Source organism: Pithys albifrons, chromosome 1 (genome assembly GCF_047495875.1).
Source record: "Pithys albifrons albifrons isolate INPA30051 chromosome 1, PitAlb_v1, whole genome shotgun sequence".
Classification (NCBI taxonomy): Eukaryota; Metazoa; Chordata; class Aves; order Passeriformes; family Thamnophilidae; genus Pithys; species Pithys albifrons.
In genome coordinates, this window is record NC_092458.1 from 67,664,357 (window position 1) to 67,685,370 (window position 21,014).

A 21,014-nucleotide genomic window follows, 5' to 3' on the forward strand; every position below is an offset into this window, starting at 1 on the left:
CTGTCTGGTCCCATAGACTTGTTAGGATCCAGCTGGCTCAGTAAGTCAGTAACTATATCCTCCTGGAATACAGGAGGGCTGTTCAACTCCCTCTCTCTGTCTACCAGCTCCAGAGGCCAGTTGTCTTGAGGGCCACCTGTCTTACTGGTGAAAACTGAGGCAAAGCAGGTGTTAAGTACCTCAGCCTTCTCATCTTCCTTAACTATATTTCCCTTCAAGTCCAACAGAGAGTGGAGGTTTTCCTTGCCCCTCCTTTTGTTATTAATGTATTTATAAAAGGACTTTTTGTTATCCCTAACTGAAATAGTCAAATTTACTTCAAATTCCACTTTTCTTTCCCTAATTTTTTTCCTGCATGACCTAGCTCTATCTGTAAATTCTTCGTAAGTAGCCAGCCCTTTTTTCCATAGTCTGTAAACTTTCTTTTTATCCCTGATTTCTTGCAGAATCTCCCTATTTAACCAAGCTGGCCGTCTTCCCCTCTGGCTGGCCTTTCGGCACACTGGGACAGCCTGTTGCTGTGCATTCAAAATCTCCCTCTTAAAACATGTCCATCCCTCCTGGACCCCCTTACCTTTAAGGGTTGTTTCCCAGGGTATGCTCTGAATCAGTTCTTTGAATAGGCCAAAATCTGCTCTCTGGAAGTCCAAAGTAGAGGTTTTAATGGTGGCTCTCCTTACATCCCTGAGGACTGAAAATTCTATTATTTCATGGTCACTATGCCCCAGGCGGCCTCCAACCACTACATCATCTACCAGCCCCTCTCTGTTTGTAAACAGTAGGTCTACCAGGGCCTACCCCTGGTAGGCTCATTTACCAGTTGATGAAGGAAATTGTCCTCTATACACTCCAGGAACCTCCTTGACTGCCTCTTCTCTGCAGTATGAAGCTCCCAGCAGATATCTGGCAGGTTAAAGTCACCTACAAGAACAAGGGCTGGAGATTTTGAGACATCCGCCAGCTGCTTGTAGAACAATTCATCTCCTTCATCATCCTGGTTGGGTGGTCTGTAACAGACTCCCACAAGGGTGTCAGCCTTGTTGGCCTTGCCCCTGATTCTGGCCCACAGGCACTCAACCTTGTCACTGCTGACCTCAACTTCAACAGAGTCAAGAGACTCTCTAACATATAAAGCCACCCCTCCACCTCTCCTTCCCTGCCTGTCCTTTCTGAAGAGCTTGTAGTCCCCCATAGCAGCACTCCAGTCATGTGAGTCATCCCACCACGTTTCTGTGACAGCAACTATGTCATAGTTTTCCTGCTGCACTATGGCTTCCAGCTCATCTTGTTTGTTTCCCATACTGCGTGCATTGGTGTACATGCACTTCAGCTGGGCCATTGATTTCATTCTCAACTCGGGCTCTGTGCCCTTAGGCCTATCTCTGGAGAGCCCAGTTGCCGTCCCTTCCCCCTTCAAACCTAGTTTAAAGCCCTCTAACCAACCCTGCCAACTTATGGGCTACAGTTCTTTTGCCCTTCCTAGATAAATGAAGCCCATCTGCTTTGACGAGACTGAGCAACACGGAGTTTGCCCCATGATCAAAAAACCCAAAATTTTGACGATAGCACCATCCCCTAAGCCACCTATTGGTAAGCTGGGCTTTCCTAAACCTCTCCTCATTCATCCCAGCTAGCACAGGAACTGAGGCAATTACTACCTGTGCTCCTGTCCCATGAAGAGATGGGGTAGTGCCTTGAAATCTTTTTTAATTACTCTGGTACTCCTTTTATTAATGTCATCACTTCCAACCTGGACAACCAACAGTGGGTAATAGTCTGAGGGTTGGATAAGTTTAGGAAGTCTTTTGGTAATAATCACCACCTCCTTCTGGGCTTCCTTAGGAGTGGAAAGGGTGTGACTCCAGCAGTCAATTTCCCTTTTACTCTCCCTTATGTTTCTGAGCCTATCGACCTCTTCCTTTAGCTCTGCCACCAGACCCAGCAAATCGTTCACCTGCTCACATCGTATGCAGGTGCTTCTCATACTGTCCTCTGGTAGTAGGTCCAGGCTCAAACAGTCTATGCAGCCAGAGGCCTGAGTGGCTGCATCCTTTTTAGAGGGTTCTGTGTGTATTGACTCCCCTCTACTCGTAACAGGAGCAACAGCTTTCATTTTTTTGGGAGGCATGACTGCCTTGAGCTGTGGGGAAAGGTAGAAAAGAGAAACAAACAAACAAACAGAAAAAAAAAAGAAAAAAGAAAAAAAAAAGAAAGGTTGCAGAAATACCTAGGCTCCTGCCCTGCCTGCTCGAACTGCCGTGCAAACTGACGTGCCACACCCCTGTTTGCCTGCTCCTGTTCACCGTGCTCCAGGTTGCTTGTGCTCCCTAGAGATGTTTTTAAAGCCTTCTCACTCTCCTGCTCACGAGCAAGCCACGCCTCCAACTGCCCTCTGAGTCATCTGCTGATAGCTGAAGGAGCAGCAAATAAAGCCTGCAAGGGAATGAGCCAAGAAGCTCCCTTCCCTCCCTTTGAAGCCTCTCACTCTCCTGCTAACGAGCAAGCCACACCTCCAACTCCCCTCTGGGTCACCTACTGATAGCTGAAGCAGCAGCAAACAAAGCCTACCAGGGAATGAGACTGTTTTGCTTTATAAGCTGAAATCTAGAAATCATAGTAGTGCTGACTTTTAGTATTTATTTTTATTTCCTCCATTCTGATTTGTATTCACTGTTTTTTAACTTTCAAAAACAAAATTAGTCCTTGCTAGTTTATAAAAAATACTTGAATTAAAAAAACCTGATTTTTTTTTTCTGTTTTATATGTGCTTTCAGTAGATAAATATGTTTGTATATATGAATTAACTCACTTAGCATCAGCACAGTAGATGTGGGCTCTCCTAGTTGCCTCATCTGGGTGGTGGTCTGGGTGATGTGAAAGTTTTTGAAGTTCTGCCATACACTTAATGGTGGCAAAGAGCTTTAACTTGGTATTAATGAGTCAGCGCTGCCAAGAAATAGAGGAATGTGTGGAGATAAGCCTTTTTCCTTTCCTGTTGTTGCACACAAAGAATCACGAAACGTTTGCTTCAAATACAGCAAACTGTGGAGCCCACGAAGTTGTGAGCAGCAGATAAAATGCAAGCTATCTAGAAATCACTTCCTTTTGGAATGTTTTCTTAGGATTCAGTTAACAATGGTGATGGAATACCAGGAGTCATTTGCTCTTACCAGACTCAAGCTTGAAATATCTGCTTCAAATGCCAGCACAGTCCTTGAATTTCTATGAGTTTCTATAATTATTACAATAATCCTTGCATTTCATTAGAATATACTTTGACTATGAGGCAAGGTTATGGTGTTCCTTTAAAGTTGGGGTTTATGTAAATGACAGTACATACCTAAAACTGAAGTCAGGAAAACAATCTTTATAGCTTTGAGTTTGCAGACACCCAGCAAAACATCTTGCTGAGATCAGCCCTTAATTCACTGCTGGCATCTCAGTAACAGGAAATTGTTAGTGTGTGTTTGCTCTATTTTGGGGAAGCAGCCTAAAAGCATATTAATTAATAAGTCTTATTAAAAAAAAAGATATCCTGGTCTCTTTTACTAGTAAATAATAAGATGTGTATGGAGTAAGTATTCTGATGAGCTTAGTCTGTGTGTATGTATGGCCAGACTTAGTCAACGCAGATTTGGGCAGGGCTCTCCCCACGTGGGTGTGCCCTTCCAGCCTGCGCAGTGGATATTTTAGGTGAGGCACAGCGTGCGCAGAACTGACCCCACCGTTTCAGTCCTGAGGTCCATCTGCCACGGCCGAGCGAGCTTGGACAGTGACAGTGAAGTCCTCAGGACTGTCACAGCACCCGGTACTAACCGGGGCTGAACCTGCTGAGCATCCGAGATGTGACGGGATGGGATGGCAGGGAGGCATTGAACTGCCAGGGGACGGTCCCCACTGAGACTGGAACTCAGGGCCTTGGGATTCAGAGTCCAGAGTGCTCTCCATTACACCACAGGATCACCTCGATGAGCTTAGTATTGCGCTTTCATTATGCACTTTTGTTTTGAAACAGGGTATTTTAACGAGTCTTCTCTAAGTTTATGTGACCACTATAGTTTGTCCTGAATTGCCTTGTATATGCTGTGTTAAGTTTTCTGCCTTGTTCCAAATTATTTCAAAACTGACGAAGCTTTTGCTAAGTTAGGATCTTACTTTCTATAGAAATTCAAAATTAAGTTTTGTCTCCCCTTTTTTCTTACAGGTGGAGCAAGTGAAACTACTAGATCGGTTCAGCACAAGCAATAAGTCAGTGACGGGAACGCTATACCTTACAGCAACTCATCTGTTATTCATAGACTCAAGCCAGAGGGAGACATGGGTAAGGATAATGAATGTTTGTGGCTCAAATGCATGAGTTCTGCAGATGCATTTGTTCTCTCTGATCTAAGGTGGAATTTGTTTACTAAAATGTTCTTAGTTATTCCCTGTACTCTTGTCCTTCATGGTATCATAATAAGTTAATGATTTGCAGATTATACTCTTGGATGACACTGCTGCAGTTGAAATCAGGTAACGTTGAAAACGTTCACTTCTGTTCAAGCTGCTGTAATTTCTTCCATAGCCTTCACTTGTATTTCTGAGTGAGTGTGTAGTGGTTTTTTTTAAATAACTTGACTTGCACCGCAATTCAGAGGCAGGAGTGGGAGACTACTTGATAGTTTAAGCATCAGGTTCAGAATTTCTCTGTTAACTAACCTGTAATTAGATTCTATCTAGGTTAAATGAGACAGCAAAAGTCCGAAGATCTAGGGTGTAGTGAAATATTGAAGATAACATGCGCTTTTTTAGAGCAGTAAGCAGCTGTTTTTTCACAAGTATTCATCTCCAAAATAAAACATTTCAGAAGGGGCTGCTGTGTCTTGTTGAACAGTACCAGCGTTGTACAACCAAAGCTGGCTAGGACAGGAATTCCCATTAGTTTTTTCTGCTCAGTGCCCTTATGGGACACATGAGGTCATCAAGTTCTGTGTTCCGCTGGTTTGAGTTTGTGCCTTAAGTCTTTCATCCTCCACGAGGAAATCTCATTTCCCTGGCTGTGGTTAATTTTTTTTTCTGTAGGTGTATTTTCCTGGATTAGCCTTAATTCTGTATCCTGGTTATTTGACTAAGTCCCTCATGGTGCTTTCAAGAAAATTTATTTTTCTGTTATTCTTGGATACAATGTACAACTCTGTATAAGCCAAACTGTTACCCTTTCATACAAAGGGGGTTTTTGGGGAGAACGTGATTCAGAAGCATTACTGGCATGTACTACGTTAAAAGGTTTCATTTTGGGGAAATTGAACCTGTACTGAAAGCACTGCATTTCTGATGATAATGCAGGTACCAGGTATAGTTACCATAATGTTCTTAAGATACAGTCTCTTCATAAGTGCGCATATGGCAGCCTAGTTTTCAGATGTCTGTCAAATTCTGATCAATATTTAAGAGGACTGGATTGCTTCAGTGAGGTAATTGCAATTCTATCAAGAACATCTTATCCAGTTGAGGTAATGTATGTGTGCCTTTTTTGCCCACAGTTGAACAGCTGTTACTTTCCATGTATTTACCTAAATCTTGTGTAGGTTTGTCACACAGATAAATTTAGGGAGTGCTTTTGTCTGTCCTTTGCTGTGACAGTCTTTTTTTAAAGTGGTCAAAACACATTTAGCTGAGAGACTGTCATGTCTGCATGACACAGGACATAATACAGGAGTAGCTTTTCTTATCTTCTCTTCATTCTGTAATTGTAAAATTTTCAGGATCTTCTGTATCTATTACACTTTGAATTTTTTCCTTGATTGAATTTATTTTGCCTGAATATTCTGAAGTATGTTCCTGTAGATCCTTAAAAAAGTATATATTCTATGTGAACACTGCCTAATTAGATATAAGCCTGTCAAGTTAGCAAAGTGGAAGAAAACTGAACCACCACGGTGGAGTTTTGCGTCTCATTTTTGCATAAGGTATTTACTCTTTCTTTCAAACATTAGGTAACACTTCAAAACGGCAGAAGAGAATAATTAAATTTTTATAAGTTATGATACCATGACTAAAATGTCGCTCGTGGATTTCTGCTTCTAAATGTATTTCTTTTTATAATTGATTGACAAAATTAGTCAAAATCCATACTCAGGGTTGCTTAATGTGTCTCATATTTGCTGATCTGAATAGTGTGCTGTCTTATTTTTCATCAACATGCTTACTGTGTGAGTTTTTGTGTGTCACAGATACTGCATCATCACATTGCTGCAGTGGAAAAACTTCCCTTGACTACGTCTGGCTGCCCCCTTGTCATCCAGTGCAAGAACTTCAGGGTAGTTCACTTTGTTGTTCCCAGAGAAAGGGATTGTCATGACATTTACAACTCTTTGCTTCAGCTGTCAAAACCAGGTAATAATTGTCACTGTAAAAGACTTTGCATGGATATATGTATGGGTAACAAGTTGGGGGGTGTGTGTGTAAATCCATGGGTCTTTTATTTTTTTTATATTTTAAAACACATGTTATGTAAAGTCTTACTTGGATTTGGTATCTAAAGAATTTTATTGATTAAATATTAATCTACATAAAAATTCAGAAGATGTCTTGTCTGGCTTCTGTAGGTCTCTGATGTTCCCTAGTAGAATGAGTGATCCTTTTATTTTTCTTTTACATTCCTGTCCCTGAAGTTGTGAATATAAGGGCATAAAGTCCCTCTTAGTTGTGTGTTCCGTAGATAAAAAGCTACTAAGCAAATAATAATAAGTTGTTACTAATTTCATACAGTTTCAAAAGTAAAGCTGAATATTGATGCTAGAATAACACTACCAATTCAGCTCTAGGAGAGACTTCTGTCACTTAGTATTGTCTTTTGCTTTCTATGCTTTGTGTTTAGAACAGTGTAAAATGTGATCTGTGATAAGAGAAACAGTGTATTAGGAAGAACAAAATTTTTGAAAGCTTTTTTGTTGTAAAAGGGAACTTTAGATGTAAATTTCGGTTCCTGCTTCCCAAGTAGTTTTTTCTTTCAGCTCTGGTGAAGTCTTCTAATAATCCTGCCTTTTGCCTTGTTCAGTTTTGTCAGTCTTCATTTTGTGACCTGTGCTTTGGCCTTATGGGATTAGAAATGTCTCTTCTGAAACAGGCCAAGCACATTCAAGAAAACTCTCATAACCTACCTCTGACTAAGTATCTGTGTGTCATTCAAGTGTAGGATAGTTGCAGAATAAATATTTCGGCCACGCCAAGTATCTCTTTAGTCTTGCTTCTCTGAATCTTGAAGCCTGAAACTTTCCCTCCATTACACGTTCTGTACTGTTCTTTACCTTTTAGCAAAATATGAAGAACTTTATGCCTTTTCCTATAATCCGAAACAAAATGAATCTGAGCAAGTCAAAGGCTGGCAGCTTATTGATCTGGCAGAAGAATACAAGAGAATGGGAGTGCCGAATGCTTACTGGCAGTTGTCTGATGCAAATCGTGATTATAAGGTAAGTGTTGTAATGGAAGTACATTCTGCTCTGCATCTCTTTGTGCATTATCCTCTGATTCTAGGCCTATAGAAAACAGCCCAATGCTATGAATACTCTTGGCTTGCAGTGTAAGCAAAAACTTGCAGGTAGAGAGAGTTAACTGCTTTATCCATGTGCAGTCTCACAGCTCTCTAACAGTTGTTTTTCCTAAGGCCTCATTGAGAGAGTATGTGTGCATGGATGCATGGGGGTTTGGGGATTGTTTCTGGAGTATAGTTACCTGTTTGAAGTCCAGCTCCAGCAATTCTCCAGCTTTGTGATCTCTCTCTTAAATGAGCTTGGGCATTTGTAATGTTGGGTGTGGTGGTGTGGCCGATTCCCAGATTAGATTTCATTTTACTTTGTAGTCTGCAAATACAAAAAAAAAGAGGGAAATGATTTCAATATTTTATTTGAAACATATTCATATCATTTCTACTGAGGAGTCACATTCTTGAGAGTGAATGCCAGTATGGTAGTACTTGGCTGTGTAACTTGGATACCAGCGTGTACTATTTTATCTCTGGCTTGTCTCCTCCTCTGAGTTATTTACATATATAGAGAAACATATTCCTGTTTATCCATAATCTCTTATTTCACCTAATATCTTTCAAATTGAATACAATAGAACTAGGATAGGCTTTGTGCCTTGCTCATGAAATTCTTTCTGTCTATCTGTGTCTTTCAGATTTGTGAAACCTATCCTAGGGAACTGTATGTTCCCAGAACTGCAAGCAAGCCCATAATTGTTGGTAGCTCCAAGTTCAGAAGCAAAGGAAGATTCCCAGTGTTGTCATATTATCATAAAAATAAAGAGGTATAATGTGTCTTCCTTTTACTGTAAATGTGCTGAAAAGTTTCTCAACACTTGGCAGTAGTTCAGGGGTGTAGAGGAGGAGGTTCAAGTACAATGACTTGTATGAGAATGGTCTGACTCATGAAACCTTAAATACACCTGACACTAGTGGTGCCTAACAGGATGTTGAGCTAAACTAAGCCAGTTTAAAAGAAGTCCTTCAATAAACAGTTGATAATCAGTTGAATCTCATAAAGTTTTCAGAAACTGGAACTAAGGTAATGCAAGATGGCCTTCTGTTGAAGAATCTGTCTTCCTTGATATATCGGGAATAAAATCTCTTAGGTCAAAATGGTGGGTAAAAAACCAACCAACCAAAACCAGCAAATCAACAAAAGAATAGAACTGGTTCTTTGAGGAGTTATTTGCAAGGTAAAAAAACCTACAGGATGAGAAATAAGATTTTGCAGAGAGTGTTGTAAAGCAGCATCTGCCTGTCTCAGCTAAGGGGTAATGTGGAGGGAGAGAAGGACTGTCACCTTGCTGAGTTGAAGAATTTATGAATGATGAGTGTGAAGCTCCTAGATGGATTTGAAGGTAATTACTATTTGAAAGATGTACCCAATACCTTCTAAAAACAACATATTATTGAAAATGACATTACAAAAGTTACATTAGATAATAACATATTGCACTTGCAATAATAAAATCATACTTGCGTTAGTATAGCCAAAGATAATTCGTTTCATATTAAGGGGGCAACTTGCTTTCCTAAACTTGTACTTTTATCCAGCCTATACTTTTTGTGAGTTTTTATGTTCATTGTGTAAGTTGATACATTGCTTATGTAGATGAACATGAAAAAATGTTTTCATAAACCTTTGGATTTAAGTTGTAGGTACTGTGTTTGAAGGTCTTCAAGAGATGTGCTTAAAAAGTTGGAACTCCTGAACTTGCAGTTTAGTGATGTTATCTGCCAAATAAAACAATTTGTTTCTGTTTCTTTCTAGAATTGTGCAAAGCATTTCAACTACAGGTATTAAACTGATGTTAATTTGTGCTGTTTTCTGTGGTAGGCTGCAATTTGCAGATGCAGCCAACCTCTCTCAGGTTTCAGTGCCAGGTGCCTGGAAGATGAACACATGTTGCAAGCCATCAGTAAAGCAAATCCTTCAAATCGCTACATGTATGTCATGGATACCAGGCCAAAGGTACGTACTTCAGGTTCTACAGACAAGCTTCTCTTCCTGAACATTACAGTACAGGGATACAGTGTAATTCTGAAAAATTTGGAATGAAGTATGACTCCATCATGAGCAAAAATGTTTTAAGGATAAGGGTAGGCCTCTTTATTCAGATGTTTAATTACTTGCTTTCTTAAAGAAGTTGAACCTATCTCAGGACTCAGCTAGAATTCACTGAATATGCTGCTGAACTTTTGGAGGGGTACCTATAAAATAGACTTAAAACATAATTAAGAAGTGCATAGTTGAGTGAGATTCAAATAATTTTAACTGTTTGAAATTATGATGAAATAGTGAGCTGTGTTGGGGTTTCTTTTGGAATGGGAGGGAGTTCTGTGTTCTGTGTAAATGATCTGTATGAACTGTCTCAGCAAGGAGGAAGTTGAGGAAATTCTGTATTAGCATTTTGAGGTCATCATAGAATGATTTGAGTTAGAAGGGGCCTTAAAGATCATCTAGTTCCAACTCCCCTGGTCAAATTGCGCAGCACTCCATCCAACCTGGCCTTGAACAACTCCAGGATCTGAAGCTTCGCTGGGCAGCGTTTTCCAGTGCCTCACTACCATAATTCATCACTGCCTAATTAAATTGAATTGCGTTATGTTATTAAATTGAATTATGTTATGACCTATGTTGGAATATGTGGGGTAACTCACCCATTTGCATTTCAATTGGTATTAATTTCACTTGAATGTCTGAACACAGGAGCTGGAAAAGTCTGTGTCTTACCCTTTCCTTTTTAGGTGAATTGTTTTGAAAACTTTGGAAACAAGTGAAGGTTTGTTGGTGGGAATATGGAGGAAAGAATAAGAAATTACTATACATTATTCAGATATGTCAGCTCTAAATACTGAGCTTGGTTTTTATGTACCGTCCCTTTTCTTACCCTTCAGTGCTTTCAAGTTGATTTGCCACAAACTGTGTATTAGAACCTGTTTATCCTATGTGCTCTTGTGTTTTTTCCTCAGTATATTCCATTGAAATTTCATGACTTTGGTTTCTAATTTGATATTTTTATTTCAAGCACTGTTTATCAATATTCTTATTTTCCTCTTTTAAGCTTAATGCAATGGCAAACAGAGCTGCTGGGAAGGGCTATGAGAATGAAGACAACTACTCTAACATTAGGTTTCAGTTTGTTGGCATTGAAAACATTCATGTAATGAGATCCAGCTTACAAAAACTCCTGGAAGGTATGTTTTAACTGTACTATCATAATGTATATGAAAATAGGATGAGTATTTTTCTGATGTCTTTAATAATAGCTTGCTCAAGCTGCATCGATATTTCTATATTTTATCCCAGCTCTTCATTTAGTACCAGTTTGCTGTGCTCTGTGGTAATGAATTAGCTTGAACCTTTACTTCAAACTGTAAGCTTAGTGAATGGAGCTGTTTTGAAGAAAATTGAATAGCACATATGTCTTGAGTGAACTTGATTAGTATGTCAGTGGCTTGTGGGAAAGACTGCTGTGTTTTCTAAGTACAGGACAGGTATACGCATTTGTAATAGAAATACACAAAATAGTGTGTGTACATACATTTTCATATACAGAATATCAGTTTTTCAAGGAGCACTTTGTTCCACAGAATTTGCAATAAACGTATGGTCTGTACAAAACTTGAGCTCTTTGACCTGGTGAGCCAGTTGAGTGCTTGTGGGTGTTTGTAGGGAAAGGGTGGGGAAACATGACCCACTTCACCATGCCACTGCCTGCCTCCTGGTGGTGAAAATGGAGAGGCAGAAGTATGCTCAAAATTCTGTTAATATTTTATTTAGGTAAGTGGCTGAGAGAAAATTTAAGTAGCAATACTGAGATTTGAGTACAGTGGCAGAAGTCAGGCTCCCACACCTGACAAACAATACATGTATAAGTGGTTGACTTCTAGAATTATGCAAATATTTCCAGTCATGGAGAAGGTTTATGCTTGTATGGAAGCCTGTGTTGATGAAAGCATTCTGGCTACATTCGTCAAGGAATTTCACAGACTAGTGGTGTAATCTTACTTAGCTTAGATTGAGCCCATATGTGCTGCTAACCTGTTCTTCAGGTGCTTTGAACAGAATTCTGCTGAGCTTTGATAATATGTATTTTTCCAATTACTCCTTTATGTACTTTTTCTAAGGGAAAGATGAGAAATGTGATCCTGAGCTTCAGTTTTTAGGTTTGCCATAACCCCTCCTTCTCTTACTAATAGCTTAAATTCTTGAAAACATGCTAATAAATACTGGGTTTTATTTTGCTTTTTTAAGAGACTGCTCCTGTGTAATAGGGTCTGAAGTGTGTGCACCACACACCTAAGCTTCACAGGCTTCTGTGTGGAGAATTGATTTATTTAAACTCGATTGAGACAAATTCATGAGTGATGTCTCTTAGTTGTTGTCCAGATCAGGTTTTTTGGTAAATGAACACAGTTGTTTTACCTCTGCTTAGTCTGTATTATTCACTAGTTTTGCTGGTTGCCTTTCTGGAAGTAGAATCCTCTTTATGAATATGAAGAACCCTTAAAATTTAGGGATGCATGCAATAATTTACTTTTTAGACCCCTGGTTCATAGCTTAGAGTGAGAAAATGCCATTTAGCTTCTGTGTACTCTCTTTCCCTGGACGTGCTGAACTGAATGTTCTCAAATCGGGAGTGTGATATCAATGACCTTGTTTGTTCAAGGGCTGTTGTAACTGGGACTGTCCTCAGTTGCTTGGGCTTTTTATAACAAACAACTGTTATTCATTCTTCAGCATGTATCCTGCTCTAGGTTCTGTGTCAGAATTTCCTTCAGGATCTACTTGCAAGCAGAATGTCAGACATAATCCTTTCCAAAATCCTCTTGTGATGGGACTACAATGTGGAGCCTGCTGGGGGCGATTTAGTCTGTTCTTCATCTTGGGTTCACTGTTATTTAAATATCTTGCATGCAGTGGATCAAAACTTTTCTAAAACGGTTTTCTTCAGTGTGAGCGTGATGGCTGACCCCTGACAGGCAGAGTTCGACACTAATGGGAGAATCTTCACATAGACTAAATTTCTGACTGTGGCATGAAATAGAGAGTTCAGGGTTTATATATTCAAAATACAGAATTGCATATCAGAAAAGGCTGAACTCTGAGAAGCAAAAAGGCTTGGTGTATGTCAAGAGGCAGCATTTCTGCAATAAACGTTTGAGGAAAAGGCTCCGTCATAGCTGCTGTGATCTGTTACATATATTTTGATGGTGGAAATGTGTTAACTGAGGGGGTTTTGTGAGTTTTCTGTATGGGTGACAGGGTTGTTTAGGGTTTTTTATTTGTTAAAAAACTAACTTCTGCCTGCAATGCGCTGTGCTTCAGTTTGCAGATCTAGTCACCTCTAAACTGTGGCGTTGCTAGTAGCGTGTATAAGGACAAACAAGGAAGGGAACGATGAGGTTTTTGGGACTTGCAGAGCTTGTGTTTCTTATGATGGGAACCATATAGTCAAAACTATCTAAAATTATATTTATTGTGAACTAGCTAAACATCTTAGTGGTACCATAAATCATCTTTGACCCTTTAAAACACCACAAGGAGCTGGAAAATTACTTTTTTTCAGCATATAAATGTTGTAACAGTGTCAGTGCAGTGTCTTTATTTAATCACCAAATAGTGGAAAAATGCCTGTGTTAATTCACAGAAATGGAATGTAACTCTTTGGGCTCAACATATGTGTTCTATCTCTGCCTTCATTTATAAAAATATAGAAATCTAGCTAGAAGGGTGAAATACCAGTGGTGGAATATTTCTGCCAAGCTCAAAATTTTGATCAAAAGCAGATTTTGACAGCAGTATCTGGGTGAAAACAAACTGAGGACTGGAAGCCTATTTGCTTTCTAGCTGGGAAGCTTCTGCTTTAAACCGTAAGCTACAGAATGTGGGGGTGAGCTGCCATGAATAGTGCCTCTAGACATTGCCTTCTCTGTCCAATTCCTTCTCTGCAGACATTTGAATTTCCAGATACTTGACTAATTTTAGTTTCTTTCCTTTACCATGGAGTGCTAGACCTGTTTGTGTACTGTTGTGATTGAACAGATGTATGGAATCACTGGTGCAGAGACAGCATGAGCCAGCAGAAAGAATCAAGTAGTTCCCAGCTGATTTCTTCCATGTGCTAGACCTTTTGGAAGCAGAACTCTTGCCTAATGATGCTCTTTCAAAGGCAAGGCAAAACTAGCTTGCTTTTACTGATATTTACGGACTAAGCTTTAAAATTGCATCCTGTATCCCGGCATTTCTTGATGTTTTGTTACCTCGTTGTGCTATATATTATATATTGTGCTAGATAGTTTTGTAGATTATAAAGATCCATGGGATTTAAAAAAGGTGCTGCAATACTTACTTGGAAGCCTGCTTTTGTTCTAGTGTTCAGCAGCACCTGGCACTGTGAATCTTCCTGAGCAATAGAAAGTATACCAAAACTTGTTTGACTGAAAGCTGAGAAAATTCTAGTGCAGGTACAGGAGAGCTCTGCAACGCAGTGGTTTAAGAGTTTATAGTCTTCATTACATCAGGAGAGTTGGTTGAATATGAAACTGTGTCATAGAGTGATTTGGTGAATTTTGGTCTCTACTTTCGCTGCTGACTTACTTCCTTCCATGGTCAGAGTAAAGGTTATTATGGAGTTGTATCCCTACTGCTGGCTTTCATCTACATTTTTATTCTCATTGGAGCACAGGAGTTTATAATCATGAAATCATTTAGGTTGAGAAAGACTTTTAAGGTCATCAAGACCAACTGTTAAGCTTAGTGGAAAGTAGGCTTCCACTGTGGCAGGGGCAGGTATTTTTGTAGGTGGCAGGCTTGGGTACCTTCTCTTAGAATTACACATAGCTGAAGTTATATTAGCCAGCAAATATTTTTTTTATTGCCTGAAGTTTGTTATGTGTGGACAGTAACGTAACTGTGTGAGTTGCTACTCAAAACTGTACAAGAACCAGGTTATCTCTCTCATTTGTAAATTGGTAAGTGTCTATGTGAGGAGCTTTCAGTCTACCTCTACATCGCTTGCTGCTGTGCTGCAAGGCATCTTTCTTTTAACTGGAGTTCTTCCCTGCCCTCTCAACTGGCATTATTGTTACAGCATCAAAGTATGTTAGGGAAGAATAGTGGAAATCAAGCAGAAATGACGTGTGTCAAGACTGGAGATAGACAAAATCTTCATGGACTTCATCACCATGTCCTTGTACTCCACTTTATTCTCCTAAGCAGGGTGGAGGTGATGAAATTCTGGCAGTCTGACTACTTTGAAGTGTGTATATTGTCTGGATGCAGCTACCTCCTAATAGCAGTAGTAACCTTTAAGTATTTCTGGTAAGCCTTTGGCATTTGCATTGCCTTCCTTGGCAAAACAAGGGTAAGGCTCTCTACTGAGGATAACTATTGTATTTATTTGGAATGTTACTTTGTCAGAAAGACACAGGGATCTTACTCTTGTCACTTATGATTGCTGTACTTCTATAGAGTTGAAATCTGAATGGAGAACATTTTGCAGTAGCACTCCCTTAAAACATTTGAGTGGTGGTTTCCTGAAAGATTTCTAATCAACTTACAGCGCAGGGGATTAGACACAAAATGCAATTATTCTTCTTTCTACATTGCAGGATTAAGGTAGCTGCAACTGCTTAAGGGTTTTTAACTCTTGGTTTCTTTCAGTCAGTGGCACAAGGGGTTTGTCTGTCAGTGACTTTTTGTCTGGTTTGGAGAATTCTGGATGGCTACGTCATGTCAAAGCTGTGATGGATGCTGCTGTCTTCCTAGTCAAGGTAACTTGGATGCTGCTTCTTTATTGGATGGGAAGTTGACTTGCTACCAGGCAAAATTATGCTTAATATTATGTAATATGTAAAATTCTGCTATTTACCTTTTTGGAGGTATATGCTTAGTATATATACCAGTACACTGGGTATGCTGGTTTAAGTATTACATGATTCTTAATGATTGGAGATGTTAAATATGCCAGCTAATGTTTTGGGATTTTTTGAATGCTGTTGGGTCATCTTGCTGGGAGATGAACAGATTCTTGCTTCCTGGTTCTTTAGGTATTTCTGAAAGGTGTAGCCAGTTTGGTGGTAGATGGAATTAGTTATTATTTAGTGCACGCTGAAAAACAGAACTCCTGGGGCAGGAATTGCAAAGCAGCCAAAGTGGCTATGCTGACTTCATTTGGCAAGGAAATGGGACTCTTCATGAAGAATTCAGAGGAACAATTGCCTTTGCCAGGCACTTAGAAAGCCAAGGGCTTGACCTGAGAGGGCTGGGTAGAGAAAAAACACCCTCAATCTTTGTTTTAACTAGGTGAAATAACAGGAAATTACCTCAATTGAAAGTGGATGATTCTCCTGAAGATGACCCTCAAAAACATCTGAGCTAACAGGATTTGATATCTTATCTGAAGCTAATAAGCATTTCCTATGCTTTTCCTTTTGTCTAGTATAAGGATGAACAAGTGGGTATCTTTAATGATATGTTGATAATGTTTAGGGTTTTTAACCTGTATGCTGTAATGTGTAATCAAATTTTTTTTAGTATCCATCAAGAGGCTTTCTTGTAAGTTTAGTTTTGTAAGGGAGAGGAAGAAAACCGGGAACCACTGGAGATGGTAGCTTATGCAAAGGTGGCGGTGACATTTCTTTTCTTTGTAAGGCGTTTTCTGTGCTTCCATGGAGAGATTCCTAACTTTCTGATCGTATCACATCCTTTCCTTGTAATAAACTTTTTCCTGGCTTAGTTAGATGAAACGGCCTGTGCTGTGAGTTTGGGATAAATGTAGCTTTTTATTTATCTACTAAATTTTGACTTTTGTCTGGAGAAGAACATTCATTGTAAAACAACTGTGTTTTGCAGGCAATCGCCGTTGAGAGCGCAAGTGTCTTAGTGCACTGCTCAGATGGCTGGGATAGGACTTCCCAAGTTTGTTCTCTTGGAGGTCTCTTACTAGATTCCTATTACAGAACAATCAAAGGATTCATGGTAAGCTAACTGTTGCACTGTTGAGTTGTTCTTTGGTAAATAAAGAATGTAAAATGTCTGATTGTGAAAGGCAGCAGTATAAACATAATAACTTTGTTTTTCTAGTTACAAATGTAAAATGAGATTTGCAGTACACCAATAAATCTTTCTTATAGAAATACTTTGCTACTGGAAAGAACATTTATTTAAAACGTAAAAATCTGAAATACAAGTAGCAGATTGCTTTAGGCACCATGCAGAAATGTTGCAATGATTGTCTTTTGTGTCAAAAAAGCCCTTTATCTATGACGTACAACAAGGATTTCAAAGTGCTTATGTGAAGTAGCTGGCATACTAAATTACAGCAGCTCTGTTTTATCACTTACACCCAAATCAGGACTGTTAAAATTAAAAAATGGCAACTCCCCCAGTGGCAAAGGCCTGAGGATGTTTAAACATTATAAATTCCTTCATTAAATTACCTCATCTTTCTATAGAGCGGAAGGGGAATTTTGGTATGATTATTCCAAATTTTAAAGTGGGAAAATCTGCAGTGTCATGGGAACTCCTCAAGTGTAGTACATAAAACTAGATCAATGTATTGGTTAGAACTAACTGCCACAAATATTTTACAAGCAATGAATTGTAGTTAAGGAAGAATTAGAAGAGGATTAATTTGTTGTGAATAGTGAGAATGTGTGTAATCTTAAGGGAAGTCATTTAGTCTTTTTGGGTTTCGGTCAGTCCTTGCTTTCAATTAGATTTCTAATTGTAAGGCTTCTGCAATGGTCAGATGGTCCTGTGTGTGTTCCTTTTGATGCTTGACATGTGACTGAAGTGATGAAACAAGCTAATGTTGAAATTAACAAACTTACGGCTCTAAGTGTTAGAAAGATTATGTTGTGTAGTTTTATGTAAACTAAAATAGCAGGAATACAATACTAAAATTTTTCCTATGCTTTGCCGTATTTTGAAAGTTGGTGGATAATCTAGTGAAGTCATACAATATTATGCTTAAAGTGAGCCTGGCTTAAGAGCAGTTATCTGATTAGCAAGTTGCTGAACTTCTTTATTAGTTTTAGAAATGTTCTTTGAGAATCTCCTCTGAAACACATCCAAGAAAATAAAGAAGCTACAAAGTGACAAATAGTTGCCCCTACTGTAGTTAATTGGACTCAGATTTAATAAAATTGAATCTGAATACAAAATAATCAGATTTATTGATCTGATATATGAATAACCTATGAAGTTAATACATGCAAGATGTAAGACTGAGTAACATTTTTCATGAGAATTTGTTTCTTTTTACCCCCTAGGTCTTGATAGAGAAAGACTGGATCTCTTTTGGGCATAAGTTCTCTGACAGGTAGTTCACTCCTCCAATACAGTAAAATATACGCAGCAAACTGAACTAAGCTTGCAGATGTTACATTTCTAGCAACACTTCAGTAGTTTAGCATCAAGATATTTTCCGTAGACAGTGCATTGTCTTGCTATTTATTCAAATACATATTGGATAATTGATTTATATTGTAGACATAAATTTTTAGTGCTACTGGTGCCTTGCTCTCAAGTGTTGAGGACAGCAACTAGGTCTGTACACATGGATAAACAGTGCAAAACCAATTGAAGCGAAGTCCCAGCTATTTAGGCAATATGAAACACTTGGCTTTGGTATCTTTAAAGATAAGTTTACATTTATGTTTACTTTAATGATGAAGTCACATCTACCTTTAGAAGTCCTGTATGTTCAGAGCCCTGTTTTTCCCCTTGATCTGCCTGTCATGAGCCATGACAATAGCCTCGTTGCTATTTACTGCTTATTAGCTGATATACTCTAAATGTTGACTATGAAGGTAATAGATATAAAGGAAGTTAAATGTCTTATGTTGCTATTCTGTACTGAATACAAATGTGTGATTACTTGTAAGTCAGAAAACCAGGTTAAATATAGACTTATTTCTATTCAGAAATTGCCCCAGTTTTGAAGTTAGGTGCTCCATCTCCAAACCAAAGCTAGTGTCTAATTAATGTGCTGTCATTTAAAAACAATTGCAGCTAAGACTTTTTTGATTTCTGACTTTAATCAGCTTCAATCTGTTTATGGAAATCTTTTTCAGGTGCGGTCAGTTGGATGGTGATCCAAAGGAGATCTCACCAGTGTTCACTCAGTTTTTAGAATGTGTGTGGAATTTGACTGAGCAGTTTCCACAAGCCTTTGAGTACAATGAAGCTTTCCTCCTTCAAATCCATGAGCATGTCCATTCTTGCCAGTTTGGTAACTTCCTTGGAAACTGTCAAAAAGAACGAGAAGAACTAAAGTAAGCAGGTGTATTGTAATGTGTCTTTTATTTATTCTGGCAGACTAAGAACTTGTGTGAATCTTCATTTTAGGCTGGAAAAGAAATAGAGGCAAAGTTGATAGTACTGCAAATTGGGTTGAACTGCATCAGGGAACAGCAGGGCTTCTTGTGCTTTTGCATTCTGGAGACAGTCTTCAGAATTCTGGGAGAAAATCCCATGCTTATTTTTCATAGGGAGAGTTAAGGTATCTTTCCTCCTCTCTTTTCCCCCTCCCCTCCCCCCCCCCCCCAAAGTAGGTAAGCTTAAGTTTGGAAGTATCACTTTGTTCCCTTTTTAGGTAACCTTAAAATTCTTGCCTGCTTAAGACTAGTCAGTTAGAAGAATTAACATGGTATCTTCCAATGCTTTCAGTTGGAAAAACTACTGTGAAGTTTTTGTCCGTTTTTCTCACTTTGTGTTTTAAAAGCTTTTATGGCAAGCAGGAAAAACTTGCACACCATAAGCAGTAGTACTTCTAAAATTGACATTTCTATCAAACATTAGCATATGCCAGGAAGAAGTTGATTTTACTAAGAGCTTTTAAGTCAAGACTTATAAGTATTTCTAGCTAAAATCACTACATCTGGTAACTTTTTTTAAACAAAAAGATTGATTTATTAGTTGAAGAGCTTCTATTTTTTGCTTGCAGTCACTGTGTTGACCTTCATCTCTTTTTGCTTTAAGAGTAAAAGAGAAGACCTACTCCTTGTGGCCATTCCTTTTGGCTGAACGAAAGAAATATGAGAATCCTCTCTATAATCCAGACTGTTTTCCAGAACTAACTCTTTTGGAGCCTAATACGGCATCATTCAATTTTAAGTAAGTTTAAATAAGATACAGTATCTCTTCTTCAATTTTGTTGTTATCCTGCATAGTTAAAACTGTCTGCTTCATGCAGGTTTTGGACAAGTATGTACCATCAGTTTGATCGAAGTATGCATCCCAGGCAGTCTGTGCTCAATGTTATAATGAATTTGAAGGAGCAAAATAAACAACTGGAAGAAGACATTAAGGAACTGGAAGCTGTAAGTGTTACAAAATAAATGTGTGCACCTATGACTTGTTCTTCAAATTCACATTTAAGTTGTAATAATGCTGCTAGCTTTCACAGGGATGTCACTGCTGTATGGCCTGGCACTTACTAACTCTATAGTGTTCACTTTGACTTGCACTGTATGCTTCTGTGATTAATGCCAGACTGTGCAGGCAATGTTTAGCTCTTAGGCACTATTCTGCTTTACTGATGAACTGCATTATGTAAAAGTTCTCCTACTATCAAAGCATCACTGAAGATGGTTTAATGTAGGTTAAATTTCTCTGAAACTTTTCTTAGATAAAACGGTATCCATCATAGCTACAGCTGTGTTGCTATACCAAGCAGACTGAAAATATTTTATTTCCATTATAGCTACTGAAATGGAAGCAGTAAGTATTGTCCTTCTTTTAACTTCATATGCAGGTGCATGCTGTTGTCAGTTACCATCATTATGGGTTGTGTACATTTTAATGCTTATTTCAAGACAGGGGTAAATCTATAGATCAGATATATATAATTGACTCCTTGGTACCACAGTAAGCAGGCAGGAATAATACCAGAATAATACCTTTTAAGGAATGCAGAAGTCTTCTGATTATCAGTTTTACTGCTTGTGTCTGGCTAGAAAGGTAACACAACTCTTGTATGTTATGTTGGAGGGAGAAGGGGAAAGTGCAGCTTTTCTAGGAGGAAATATGTTATTAAACTGATCCTACTGTAATGTAATGAATGCAGATCACTTAATCTTACACTGTTTCAAATCTTAATTATGTGTTTAAAAGTTTTTATATAATTGAAGCAACAAGATGAAAACTCAAAATGAAGCAATCTAAGGAATAGGTGAGATGTAAAGTGAAGTCTTGTTTTTGAATTTTCTAGATCCTCATTCCAAGATGCTAACTTCACCAGAGCCCACATTTCTCACATGAGTGATGAAGAGATGTAGTTGTTTGAATCTTGGTGTAGACTTTGCTACTGTTGTTTTCGTCTTCAAAAAGTTGATGTCAAGAAACATCAAAGTCTTCTGGACTTTGTGTTCATTGTAATGGAACACAAACATATCAGCCAACAAATCTGTTCGGTTGACTAGTGAAAGCTCCCAGTTACTGGTTGAGTGAGTTTGGATTAAAAACAAAACTGAAACAAACAAAAGCCCCAAA

The 21,014-nt window shown here is 38.7% G+C and overlaps 1 protein-coding gene across 1 annotated transcript in view; it reads left to right on the forward strand.

The window, feature by feature from the left end:
* MTMR6 (myotubularin related protein 6) overlaps window positions 1-21,014 on the forward strand; it is a 32,181-nt gene that overhangs the window by 4,596 nt on the left and 6,571 nt on the right. Inside the window, exons 2-13 of the mRNA XM_071553724.1 lie at window positions 4,205-4,321; window positions 6,213-6,375; window positions 7,297-7,454; window positions 8,164-8,292; window positions 9,348-9,482; window positions 10,576-10,708; window positions 15,180-15,289; window positions 16,371-16,496; window positions 17,792-17,841; window positions 18,596-18,796; window positions 19,503-19,637; window positions 19,717-19,843. Coding sequence (XP_071409825.1) covers window positions 4,205-4,321; window positions 6,213-6,375; window positions 7,297-7,454; window positions 8,164-8,292; window positions 9,348-9,482; window positions 10,576-10,708; window positions 15,180-15,289; window positions 16,371-16,496; window positions 17,792-17,841; window positions 18,596-18,796; window positions 19,503-19,637; window positions 19,717-19,843 — 1,584 coding nt within the window. The remainder of the gene's footprint in view (window positions 1-4,204; window positions 4,322-6,212; window positions 6,376-7,296; window positions 7,455-8,163; window positions 8,293-9,347; window positions 9,483-10,575; window positions 10,709-15,179; window positions 15,290-16,370; window positions 16,497-17,791; window positions 17,842-18,595; window positions 18,797-19,502; window positions 19,638-19,716; window positions 19,844-21,014) is intronic.